Source organism: Oncorhynchus keta, unplaced genomic scaffold (genome assembly GCF_023373465.1).
Source record: "Oncorhynchus keta strain PuntledgeMale-10-30-2019 unplaced genomic scaffold, Oket_V2 Un_scaffold_21438_pilon_pilon, whole genome shotgun sequence".
Classification (NCBI taxonomy): Eukaryota; Metazoa; Chordata; class Actinopteri; order Salmoniformes; family Salmonidae; genus Oncorhynchus; species Oncorhynchus keta.
The window spans coordinates 79,794-94,582 of NW_026290863.1; the positions used below are offsets into that span (position 1 = coordinate 79,794).

At 38.0% G+C, this 14,789-nt stretch overlaps 2 protein-coding genes across 2 annotated transcripts in view; one reads left to right on the plus strand and one right to left on the minus strand.

Annotated features, from left to right (window-relative positions):
• The window catches only part of LOC127928096 (protein FAM83G-like), a 34,833-nt gene extending 33,105 nt beyond the window's left edge, over positions 1-1,728 (plus strand). The window contains exon 9 of the mRNA XM_052515089.1: positions 95-1,728. The gene's annotated coding sequence lies outside the window, so the exon portion shown is untranslated. The remainder of the gene's footprint in view (positions 1-94) is intronic.
• Positions 1,729-12,529: 10,801 nt separating this feature from the next.
• The window catches only part of LOC127928097 (sodium/glucose cotransporter 5-like), a 29,914-nt gene continuing 27,654 nt past the window's right edge, over positions 12,530-14,789 (minus strand). The window contains exon 9 of the mRNA XM_052515090.1: positions 12,530-12,553. Within this exon, the coding sequence (XP_052371050.1) occupies positions 12,530-12,553 (24 nt within the window). The remainder of the gene's footprint in view (positions 12,554-14,789) is intronic.

Genomic DNA, 14,789 nt, shown 5'->3' on the forward strand with positions numbered 1-14,789 from the left:
AGGACCAAGACAGATACAACATGATAGCTGCAGGACCAAGACAGACGTGATAGCTGAGGACAAGACAGACATGATAGCTGCAGGACCAAGACAGATACAACATGATAGCTGCAGGACCAAGACAGATACAACATGATAGCTGCAGGACCAAGACAGATACAACATGATAGCTGCAGGACCAAGACAGATACAACATGATAGCTGCAGGACCAAGACAGATACAACATGATAGCTGCAGGACCAAGACAGATACAACATGATAGCTGCAGGACCAAGACAGATACAACGTGATAGCTGCAGGACCAAGACAGATACAACGTGATAGCTGCAGGACCAAGACAGATACAACATGATAGCTGCAGGACCAAGACAGATACAACATGATAGCTGCAGGACCAAGACAGATACAACATGATAGCTGCAGGACCAAGACAGATACAACATGATAGCTGCAGGACCAAGACAGATACAACATGATAGCTGCAGGACCAAGACAGATACAACATGATAGCTGCAGGACCAAGACAGATACAACATGATAGCTGCAGGACCAAGACAGATACAACATGATAGCTGCAGGACCAAGACAGATACAACATGATAGCTGCAGGACCAAGACAGATACAACATGATAGCTGCAGGACCAAGACAGATACAACATGATAGCTGCAGGACCAAGACAGATACAACATGATAGCTGCAGGACCAAGACAGATACAACATGATAGCTGCAGGACCAAGACAGATACAACATGATAGCTGCAGGACCAAGACAGATACAACATGATAGCTGCAGGACCAAGACAGATACAACATGATAGCTGCAGGACCAAGACAGATACAACATGATAGCTGCAGGACCAAGACAGATACAACGTGATAGCTGCAGGACCAAGACAGATACAACATGATAGCTGCAGGACCAAGACAGATACAACATGATAGCTGCAGGACCAAGACAGATACAACATGATAGCTGCAGGACCAAGACAGATACAACATGATAGCTGCAGGACCAAGACAGATACAACATGATAGCTGCAGGACCAAGACAGATACAACGTGATAGCTGCAGGACCAAGACAGATACAACATGATAGCTGCAGGACCAAGACAGATACAACATGATAGCTGCAGGACCAAGACAGATACAACATGATAGCTGCAGGACCAAGACAGATACAACGTGATAGCTGCAGGACCAAGACAGATACAACATGATAGATGCAGGACCAAGACAGATACAACATGATAGCTGCAGGACCAAGACAGATACAACATGATAGCTGCAGGACCAAGACAGATACAACATGATAGCTGCAGGACCAAGACAGATACAACATGATAGCTGCAGGACCAAGACAGATACAACGTGATAGCTGCAGGACCAAGACAGATACAACATGATAGCTGCAGGACCAAGACAGATACAACATGATAGCTGCAGGACCAAGACAGATACAACGTGATAGCTGCAGGACCAAGACAGATACAACATGATAGCTGCAGGACCAAGACAGATACAACATGATAGCTGCAGGACCAAGACAGATACAACGTGATAGCTGCAGGACCAAGACAGATACAACATGATAGCTGCAGGACCAAGACAGATACAACATGATAGCTGCAGGACCAAGACAGATACAACATGATAGCTGCAGGACCAAGACAGATACAACATGATAGCTGCAGGACCAAGACAGATACAACATGACTCTTTCTATAACTAACTTGTCTGGATGTCTGTCTCTGGACTGTCTGTCTACTGTGTCTACTGTCACGTTAATTGAATGTTTGCAGGACATTTTCCAGCTGGTTTTTGAATGTTTAATGTTGTTTTTTTTTTTTAACATGGGCTTTTCCTGGCCAATGGGGCGATCTGGACGTAATCTGGCCAATGGGACGATCTGGACGTAATCTGGACATTTGTTGAAACCTTAAGATTTAAGGATTTATTTGATTTTCCTCTGTTTGAGAGGGCTGTCCTCTCCAGGCCCCCTGTAGTCTGACCAGCTAGGTTTGCTTGGCTGGAGAGACTCTGAGTGGCCTAACGCTCACTCTGATTGGTTACTGGGACTATGGGGGCGTGAGTAACGTTTTGAAACGATGGCAGATTTTCAATGTTGGACATGAACGTTGTTAAAACGTTAGGAGAACGTTATCAATAAAGTGATCTTGACTGAACGTTGTTGGTTGGTTTTTACTGTTAGGAGTTAAAGGTCAGGGGTTAGAGGTTACCTGGTCAGTGTACCAGTAGCATGTAGCTAGTACAGTGCATTCAGAAAGTATTCCGACCCCTTGACTTTGTCCACATTTTGTTACGTTTCAGACTTATTCTAAAATGGATTAAATTGTTTTTTTCACCCCTCATCTACACACAATACACAAAAATGACAAAGCAAAAACAGGGTTAGAATGATTTGCAATCGTCACCTTTACATTTACAGTATTCAGACCCTTTACATGTACAGTCTTCAGACCCTTTACATTTACAGTCTTCAGACCCTTTACATTTCATTTACAGTCTTCAGACCCTTTACATTTACAGTCTTCAGACCCTTTACATTTACAGCATTCAGACCCTTTACATTTACAGTATTCAGACCCTTTACATTTACAGCATTCAGACCCTTTACATTTACAGTCTTCAGACCCTTTACATTTACAGTCTTCAGACCCTTTACATTTACAGAATTCAGACCATTTACATTTACAGTCTTCAGACCCTTTACATTTCATTTACAGTCTTCAGACCCTTTACATTTACAGTCTTCAGACCCTTTACATTTACAGCATTCAGACCCTTTACATTTACAGTATTCAGACCCTTTACATTTACAGCATTCAGACCCTTTACATTTACAGTCTTCAGACCCTTTACATTTACAGTCTTCAGACCCTTTACATTTACAGAATTCAGACCATTTACATTTACAGTCTTCAGACCCTTTACATTTACAGTATTCAGACCCTTTACATTTACAGTCTTCAGACCCTTTACATTTACAGTCTTCAGACCCTTTACATTTACAGTCTTCAGACCCTTTACATTTACAGTATTCAGACCCTTTACATTTACAGTCTTCAGACCCTTTACATTTACAGTCTTCAGACCCTTTACATTTACAGTATTCAGACCCTTTACATTTACAGTCTTCAGACCCTTTACATTTACAGTCTTCAGACCCTTTACAGTATTCAGACCCTTTACATTTACAGTCTTCAGACCCTTTACATTTACAGTCTTCAGGCCCTTTACATTTACAGTCTTCAGACCCTTTACATTTACAGCATTCAGACCCTTTACATTTACAGTATTCAGACCCTTTACATTTACAGCATTCAGACCCTTTACATTTACAGTCTTCAGACCCTTTACATTTACAGTCTTCAGACCCTTTACATTTACAGTCTTCAGACCCTTTACATTTACAGTCTTCAGACCCTTTACATTTACAGTATTCAGACCCTTTACATTTACAGTCTTCAGACCCTTTACATTTACAGTCTTCAGACCCTTTACATTTACAGTCTTCAGACCCTTTACAGTATTCGACCCTTTACATTTACAGTCTTCAGACCCTTTACATTTACAGTCTTCAGACCCTTTACATTTACAGTCTTCAGACCCTTTACATTTGCAGTATTCAGACCCTTTATATTTACAGTCTTCAGACCCTTTACATTTAGTCTTCAGACCCTTTACATTTATAGTCTTCAGACCCTTTACATTTACAGTCTTCAGACCCTTTACATTTACAGTATTCAGACCCTTTACAGTCTTCAGACCCTTTACATTTACAGTCTTCAGACCCTTTACAGTCTTCAGACCCTTTACATTTACAGTCTTCAGACCCTTTACATTTACAGTATTCAGACCCTTTACATTTACAGTATTCAGACCCTTTACAGTCTTCAGACCCTTTACAGTCTTCAGACCCTTTACATTTACAGTCTTCAGACCCTTTACATTTACAGTATTCAGACCCTTTACATTTACAGTCTTCAGACCATTTACATTTACAGTCTTCAGACCATTTACAGTCTTCAGACCCTTTACATTTACAGTCTTCAGACCCTTTACATTTACAGTCTTCAGACCCTTTACATTTACAGTCTTCAGACCCTTTACATTTACAGTCTTCAGACCCTTTACATTTACAGTATTCAGACCCTTTACAGTCTTCAGACCCTTTACATTTACAGTCTTCAGACCCTTTACAGTCTTCAGACCCTTTACATTTACAGTCTTCAGACCCTTTACATTTACAGTATTCAGACCCTTTACATTTACAGTATTCAGACCCTTTACAGTCTTCAGACCCTTTACAGTCTTCAGACCCTTTACAGTCTTCAGACCCTTTACATTTACAGTCTTCAGACCCTTTACATTTACAGTATTCAGACCCTTTACATTTACAGTCTTCAGACCATTTACATTTACAGTCTTCAGACCATTTACAGTCTTCAGACCCTTTACATTTACAGTCTTCAGACCCTTTACATTTACAGTCTTCAGACCCTTTACATTTACAGTCTTCAGACCCTTTACATTTACAGTCTTCAGACCCTTTACATTTACAGTCTTCAGACCCTTTACATTTACAGTCTTCAGACCCTTTACATTTACAGTCTTCAGACCCTTTACAGTCTTCAGACCCTTTACATTTACAGTCTTCAGACCCTTTACAGTCTTCAGACCCTTTACAGTCTTCAGACCCTTTACAGTATTCAGACCCTTTACATTTACAGTGTTCAGACCCTTTACATTTACAGTCTTCAGACCCTGTACATTTACAGAATTCAGACCATTTACATTTACAGTCTTCAGACCCTTTACATTTACAGTATTCAGACCCTTTACATTTACAGTCTTCAGACCCTTTACATTTACAGTCTTCAGACCCTTTACATTTACAGTCTTCAGACCCTTTACATTTACAGTATTCAGACCCTTTACATTTACAGTCTTCAGACCCTTTACATTTACAGTCTTCAGACCCTTTACATTTACAGTATTCAGACCCTTTACATTTACAGTCTTCAGACCCTTTACATTTACAGTACAGTCTTCAGACCCTTTACATTTACAGTCTTCAGACCCTTTACATTTACAGTCTTCAGACCCTTTACATTTACAGTCTTCAGACCCTTTACATTTACAGTCTTCAGACCCTTTACACAGATTTACAGTCTTCAGACCCTTTACATTTACAGTATTCAGACCCTTTACATTTACAGTCTTCAGACCCTTTACATTTACAGTCTTCAGACCCTTTACATTTACAGTCTTCAGACCCTTTACATTTACAGTCTTCAGACCCTTTACATTTACAGTCTTCAGACCCTTTACATTTACAGTCTTCAGACCCTTTACATTTACAGTCTTCAGACCCTTTACATTTACAGTCTTCAGACCCTTTACATTTACAGTCTTCAGACCCTTTACATTTACAGTATTCAGACCCTTTACAGTTTACATTTACAGTCTTCAGACCCTTTACATTTACAGTCTTCAGACCCTTTACATTTACAGTCTTCAGACCCTTTACATTTACAGTTCAGACCCTTTACATTTACAGTCTTCAGACCCTTTACATTTACAGTCTTCAGACCCTTTACATTTACAGTACAGTTCAGACCCTTTACATTTACAGTCTTCAGACCCTTTACATTTACAGTCTTCAGACCCTTTACATTTACAGTCTTCAGACCCTTTACATTTACAGTCTTCAGACCCTTTACATTTACAGTCTTCAGACCCTTTACATTTACAGTCTTCAGACCTTTACATTTACAGTCTTCAGACCCTTTACATTTACAGTCTTCAGACCCTTTACATTTACAGTCTTCAGACCCTTTACATTTACAGTCTTCAGACCCTTTACATTTACAGTCTTCAGACCCTTTACATTTACAGACCCTTTCTTACAGTCTTCAGACCCTTTACATTTACAGTCTTCAGACCCTTTACATTTACAGTCTTCAGACCCTTTACATTTACAGTCTTCAGACCCTTTACATTTACAGTCTTCAGACCCTTTACATTTACAGTCTTCAGACCCTTTACATTTACAGTCTTCAGACCCTTTACATTTACAGTCTTCAGACCCTTTACATTTACAGTCTTCAGACCCTTTACATTTACAGTCTTCAGACCCTTTACATTTACAGTCTTCAGACCCATTTACAGTCTTCAGACCCTTTACATTTATCTTCAGACCCTTTACATTTACAGTATTCAGACCCTTTACATTTACAGTCTTCAGACCCATTTACAGTTTCAGACAGTCTTCAGACCCTTTACATTTACAGTCTTCAGACCTTTACATTTACAGTCTTCAGACCCTTTACATTTACAGTCTTCAGACCCTTTACATTTACAGTCTTCAGACCCTTTACATTTACAGTCTTCAGACCCCATTTACAGTCTTCAGACCCTTTACACACCCTTTACAGTCTTCAGACCCCATTTACAGTCTTCAGACCCTTTACATTTACACCCTTTACATTTCAGACCCTTTACATTTACAGTCTTCAGACCCTTTACATTTTACAGACCCTTTACATTTACTTCAGACCCTTTACATTTACAGTCATTTACAGTCTTCAGACCCTTTACATTTACAGTCTTCAGACCCTTTACATTTACAGTCTTCAGACCCTTTACATTTACAGTCTTCAGACCCTTTACATTTACAGTCTTCAGACCCTTTACATTTACACAGTCATTTACAGTCTTCAGACCCTTTACATTTACAGTCTTCAGACCCTTTACACATTTACAGTCTTCAGACCCTTTACATTTACAGTCTTCAGACCCTTTACATTTACAGTCTTCAGACCCTTTACATTTACAGTCTTCAGACCCTTTACATTTACAGTCTTCAGACCCTTTACATTTACAGTCTTCAGACCCTTTACATTTACAGTCTTCAGACCCTTTACATTTACAGTATTCAGACCCTTTACATTTACAGTCTTCAGACCCTTTACATTTACAGTCTTCAGACCCATTTACAGACCCTTTACATTTACAGTCTTCAGACCCTTTACATTTACAGTCTTCAGACCCTTTACATTTACAGTCTTCAGACCCTTTACATTTACAGTCTTCAGACCCTTTACATTCTACAGACCCTTTACATTTACAGTCTTCAGACCCTTTACATTTACAGTCTTCAGACCCTTTACATTTACAGTCTTCAGACCCTTTACATTTACAGTCTTCAGACCCTTTACATTTACAGTCTTCAGACCCTTTACATTTATTCAGACCCTTTACATTTACATTCAGACCCTTTACATTTACAGTCTTCAGACCCTTTACATTTACAGTCTTCAGACCCTTTACATTTACAGTCTTCAGACCCTTTACATTTACAGTCTTCAGACCCTTTACAGTCTTCAGACCCTTTACATTTACAGTCTTCAGACCCTTTACATTTACAGTCTTCAGACCCTTTACATTTACAGTCTTCAGACCCTTTACATTTACAGTATTCAGACCCTTTACATTTACAGTATTCAGACCCTTTACATTTACAGTCTTCAGACCCTTTACATTTACAGTCTTCAGACCCTTTACATTTACAGTCTTCAGACCCTTTACATTTACAGTCTTCAGACCCTTTACATTTAGTCTTCAGACCCTTTACATTTACAGTCTTCAGACCCTTTACATTTACAGTCTTCAGTCTTCAGACCCTTTACATTTACAGTCTTCAGACCCTTTACATTTACAGTATTCAGACCCTTTACAGTCTTCAGACCCTTTACATTTAGTCTTCAGACCCTTTACATTTACAGTCTTCAGACCCTTTACATTTACAGTCTTCAGACCCTTTACATTTACAGTCTTCAGACCCTTTACATTTACAGTCTTCAGACCCTTTACAGTCTTCAGAGACCCTTTCAGACATTTACAGTCTTCAGACCCTTTACATTTACAGTCTTCAGACCCTTTACATTTACAGTCTTCAGACCCTTTACATTTACAGTCTTCAGACCCTTTACATTTACAGTCTTCAGACCCTTTACATTTACAGTCTTCAGACCCTTTACATTTACAGTATTCAGACCCTTTACATTTACAGTCTTCAGACCATTTGTTGACAGCACCCCATTTGTCTTCAGACCCGATTTACAGTCTTTGTCTTCAGACCCCTTTACAGTCTTCAGTCTTCTTCAGACCCTTTACATTTGATGCTACATTTACAGCATTCAGACCCTTTACATTTACAGTCTGTATCTGGGGAGTTTCATTTCAGTCTACCCTTTCATTTAGAGTCTCAGACCCTTTACATTTACAGATGCTACAAGCTTGGCTTTACATTTACAGTCTTGTATCTCAGACCCTTTACATTTACAGGGACCCTTTACATTTCAGTCTCAGACCCTTTACATTTAGTCTTCAGTCTCATTTATGGGTCTTGATGCTACAAGTCTTGGCACACCTGTATCTCAGGGGAGTTTCTCCTACTCTTCAGAGTCTCCATCAGACCCTTTACATTTGATGCTACATTTACAGCCATTTACAGTCTTCAGCACACCTGACCCTTTACATTTATCTTCAGACCCTTTACATTTTCTTCAGACCCTTTACATTTACAGTCAGACCCTTTGGGTGTGATCAGACCCTACAAGTCTTGACCCTTTACATTTACAGCAGACCTTTATCTGGGGAGTTTCTCCTACCCTCGAGTCTCAGACCCTTTACATTTACATCTTCAGACTTGGGTGTGATGCTACAAGCTACAGTCTTCAGGCACACCTGTAGACCCTTTCTGGGGAGTTTCTCCTACTCTAGAGTCTCCTTGGGTCTGATGCTACAAGTCTTGGCACACCTGTATCTGGGGAGTTTCTCCTACTCTAGAGTCTCCTTTGGGTATTGATGCTACAGAGCTTCAGACCCTTTACATTTACAGTCTTCAGACCCTTTACATTTACAGTCTTCAGACCCACACCTGTATCTTTACAGTTTCTCCTTTACATCTAGAGTCTCCTTGGGTATGATGCATTTACAAGCATTTGGCACACCTGTATCTGGGGAGTTTCTATTCCTACATTTACAGTCTAGAGTCTCAGTCTTGGGTATGACCCTTTACAAGTCTTCAGGCATTTACAGACCTGTATCTGGGAGTCTTCAGACCCTTTACTTTAGAGTCTCCATGGGTACAGTCTTGATGCTACAAGCAGACCCTTTACATTTTGGACACACCTGTATCTGGGAGTTTCTCCTACAGTCTAGAGTCTCCATGGGTATGATGCTTTACAAGTCTTCAGACCCTTTACTTACAGCACACCTGTATCTGGGGAGTTTCAGACCCTACTCTAGAGTCTCCAGACCCTTTGGGTGTGATACAGACCCTTTACTACAGTCTTCAGACCCTTTACATTTACAGGCACACCTGTATCTGGGGAGTTTCTCCTACATTTACAGTCTCCTTGGGTTTGATGCTACAAGACCCTTTACTTACAGCACACCTGTATCTGGGGAGTTTCTCCTTTACATTTAGAGTCTCCTTTATGATGCTACATTTACAGTCTTTGGGACACCTGTATCTGGGGAGACCCTTTTTCTCAGACCCTTTACTCTAGAGTCTTCTTGGGTATTGACCCTTTACATTTAAGTCTTCAGACCCTTTACATTTACAGCAGACCTGTATCTGGGGAGTTTCTCCAGTCTTACTCTACAGTCTTCAGACCCTTTATTTACAGTCTTCAGACCCTTTACAACAGTATTCAGACCCTTTATACCTTAGACCCTTTATTTCAGTCTTCAGACCCTTTACATTTACAGTCTTCAGACCCTTTACATTTACAGTCTTCAGACCCTTTACATTTACAGTCTTCAGACCCTTTACATTTACAGTATTCAGACCCTTTACAGTCTTCAGACCCTTTACATTTACAGTCTACAGACCCTTTACATTTACAGCTTCAGACCCTTTACATTTACAGTCTTCAGGTCTGTCTTCAGAATAGTTTCAGACCCTTTAATTTAACCAGTCTTCAGACCCTTTACAGTCTTCAGACCCTTTACATTTACAGTCTTCAGACCCTTTACATTTACAGTCTTCAGACCCTTTGTAGTCTTCACCCTTTACATTTACAGTCTTCAGACCCTTTACTTCAGACCCTTTAACAGTCTCAGACCCTTTACATTTACAGTCTTCAGACCCTTTGGGATGACCCTTTACATTTGGGGTACCCTTTCATTTGTCTTCAGACCCTTGAGTTTGTCTTTACTACAGTAGACCCTTTACATTTACAGTCTTCAGACCCTTTATTGTGATCAGTCATTATGGGGTTTACACCCTTTGTCAGACCCTTTACATTTAGAGACCCTTTTACATTTACAGTCTTCAGACCCTTTACATTTACAGTCTTCAGATGTCTTCAGACCCTTTACATTTAAACATTTACAGTCTTCAGAATGAGTCTCCATGGGTATGATGCTACAAGGCTGCACACCTGTATCTGGGGAGTTTCTCCTAAGAGTCTCCATGGGTATGATGCTACAAGCTTGGCACACCTGTATCTGGGAGTTTCTCCTACTCTAGAGTCTCCTTGGGTGTGATGCTACAAGCTTGGGACACCTGTATCTGGGGAGTTTCTCCTACTCTAGAGTCTCCATGGGTGTGATGCTACCAGCTTGGCACACCTGTATCTGGGGAGTTTCTCCCATTCTTCTCTACAAATCCTCTAAAGCTGTCCGGTTGGATGGGGAGCGTCGCTGCACAGCTATTTTCAGGTCTCTCCAGAGATGTTCGGGCTCTGGCTGGGTCACTCAAGGACATTCAGAGACTTGTCCCGAAGCCACTCCTGCGTTGTCTTGGCTATGTGCTTAGGGTCGTTGTCCTGTTGGAAGGTGGAGCAGGTTTTCATCAAGGATGTCTCTGTACTTTGCTCCGTTCAACTTTCCCTCGATCCTGACTAGTCTCCCAGTCCCTGCTGCTGAAAAACATCCCCACAGCATGATGCTGCCACCAACACCATGCTTCACTGTAGGGACGGTGCCAGGTGTCCTCCAGATGTGACGCTTGGCATTCAGGCCAACGAGTTCAATCTTGGTTTCATCAGACCAGAGAATCTTGTTTTTCAGGGTCAGAGTCCTTTAGGTGCCTTTTGGCAAACTTTTGTGAGCTGTCATGTGACTTTTACTGAGGAGGTGCTTCCGTTTGACCCCTCTACCTGATCGGTGGAGTGCTGCAGGACGGTTGTCGTTCTGGAAGGTTCTCCCATCTCCACAGAGGAACTCTGGATCTCTGTCAGAGTGACCATCGGGTTCTTGGTCACCTCCCTGACCAAGGCCCATCTCCCCTGTTTTCTCAGTTTGGCCAGGCGGCCAGCTCTAGGAAGAGTCTTGGTGGTTCCAAACAACAATGATGGAGGCCAATGTTTTCTTGATGACCTTCAATGGTGAGAAAATGTTTTGGTACCTTTCCCGAGATCTGTGCCTCGTCACAATCCTGTCTCGGAGCTCTACGGACAATTCCTTCGACCTCATGGCTTGATTTTGCTCTGACATGCACTGTCAACTGTGGGACCTTATATAGACAGGTGTGTGCCTTTCCAAAATCATGTCCAATCAATTGAATTTACCACAGGTGGACTCCAATCAAGTTGTAGAAACATCTCAAGGATTTATCAATGGAAACAGGATGAGCTCAATTTCGAGTCTCATAGCAAAGGGTCTGAATATTTATGTAAAACCTGTTTTCGCTTTGTCATTATGGGGTATTGTGATGTCATTATGGGGTATTGTGATGTCATTATGGGGTATTGTGTGTAGATTGATGAGGAAAATAATTCAATGAATCCATTTTAGAATAAGGCTGTAACGTAACAAAGTGTGGAAAAAGTCAGGGGTTTGAATACTTTCCAAATACTATTACTCCCAGGGTCATGCCAGGGTTAGAGGTCAGGGGTCAGATAACCTTAGCCAGTATTATCCCAGGGTCATACTAGGGTTACTATTATATCTACCTGGTCAGTACCCCAGTACCAGGTAGCCAGTAACAGTCCCAGGGTCAAGCCAGGGTTAGAGGTCAGGGGTTAGAGGTTATATCTACCTGGTCAGTACACCAGTACCAGTCCCAGGGTCATGCCAGGGTTAGAGGTCAGGGGTTAGAGGTTATATCTACCTGGTCAGTACACCAGTCCCAGGGTCATGCCAGGGTTAGAGGTCAGGGGTTAGAGGTTATATCTACCTGGTCAGTACCCCAGTACCAGGTAGCCAGTATAGTCAGTCCCAGAGTCAAGCCAGGGTTAGAGGTCAGGGGTTAGAGGTTATATCTACCTGTTCAGTACACCAGTACCAGTCCCAGGGTCATGCCAGGGTTAGAGGTCAGGGGTTAAGGTTATATCTACCTTCAGTACACCAGTCCCAGGGTCATGCCACAGGTTATATCTACCTGGTCAACACCAGTACCAGGTAGCCAGTATAGTCAGTCCCAGGGTCATGCCAGGCCAGGGCAGGTCTCCAGTAACCGGGTGTCTAAACAGGTGCATGGCGTCCTCTCTATAAGCTACTGTTGGGGATGATCTGAAAAAACAATGAGAATCACACTATAAACCTCACTACTAATATATTACTGATAATAACATTACTAGTATTATAATACTATAATACTGATAATAACATTACCACTATTATAATACTATTACTATTATAATACTATAATACTGATAATAACACTATAAACCTCAGTACTAATATATTACTGATAATAACATTACTACTATTATAATACTATTACTATTATAATACTATAATACTGATAATAACATTACTACTGTTATAATACTATTACTATTATAATACTATAATACTGATAATAACATTACTACTATTATAATACTATAATACTGATAATAACATTACTACTATTATAATACTATTACTATTATAATACTATAATACTGATAATAACATTACTACTATTATAATACTATTACTATTATAATACTATAATACTGATAATAACATTACTACTATTATAATACTATTATTATTATAATACTATAATACTGATAATAACATTACTACTATTATAATACTATTACTATTATAATACTATAATCCTGATAATAACATTACTAGTATTATAATACTATTACTATTATAATACTATAATAATGATAATAACACTATAAACCTCAGTACTAATATATTACTGATAATAACATTACTACTATTATAATACTATTACTATTATAATACTATAATACTGATAATAACATTACTACTATTATAATACTATTACTATTATAATACTATAATACTGATAATAACATTACTACTATTATAATACTATTACAATTATAATACTATAATACTGATAATAACATTACTACTATTATAGTACTATAATACTGATAATAAAATGTTCTACTATTATATCACAGATAATAACATTACTACTATTATAATACTATTACTATTATAATACTGATAATAACATTACTACTGTTATAATACTATAATACTGATAATAACATTACTACTATTATAGTACTATAATACTGATAATAAAATGTTCTACTATTATATCACAGATAATAACATTACTACTATTATAATACTATTACTATTATAATACTGATAATAACATTACTACTATTATAATACTATTACTATTATAATACTATAATACTGATAATAACATTACTACTATTATAATACTATTACTATTATAATACTATAATACTGATAATAACATTACTACTATTATAGTACTACTACAATACTATAATACTGATAATAACATTACTACTAATATATTACTGATAATAACATTACTACTATTATAATACTGATAATAACACTACTGCTATAATACTAGTACTATTATAATACTATATTACTGATAATAACATTACTACTATTATAATACTAGTACTATTATAATACTATAATACTGATAATAACATTACCACTATTATAATACTATTACTATTATAATACTATAATACTGATAATAACATTACTACTTTTATAATACTATTACTATTATAATACTATATTACTGATAATAACATTACTACTATTATAATACTATTACTATTATAATACTATAATACTGATAATAACATTACCACTATTATAATACTATTACTATTATAATACTATAATACTGATAATAACATTACCACTATTATAATACTATTATTATTATAATACTATAATACTGATAATAACACTACTACTGCTATAGTACTAGTACTATTATAATACTATTACTACTGATAACACTACTACTATTATAATACTATTACTACTGATAATAACACTACTACTGCTATAGTACTACTACTACTATAATATTATTACTACTGATAATAACATTACTACTATTATAATACTGATAATAACACTACTACTGCTATAGTACTACTACTACTATAATAATATAATAATAATATATGCCATTTAGCAGACGCTTTTATCCAAAGCGACTTACAGTCATAATATTATTACTACTGATAATAACATTACTACTGCTATAGTACTACTACTATTATGATATTATTACTACTGATAATAACATTACTACTATTATAATACTGATAATAACATTACTACTGCTATAGTACTACTACTGTAATATTATTACTACTGATAATAACATTACTACTATTATAATACTGATAATAACATTACTACTGCTATAGTACTACTACTATTATGATATTATTACTACTGATAATAACATTACTACTATTATAATACTGATAATAACATTACTACTGCTATAGTACTACTACTACTATACTATTAT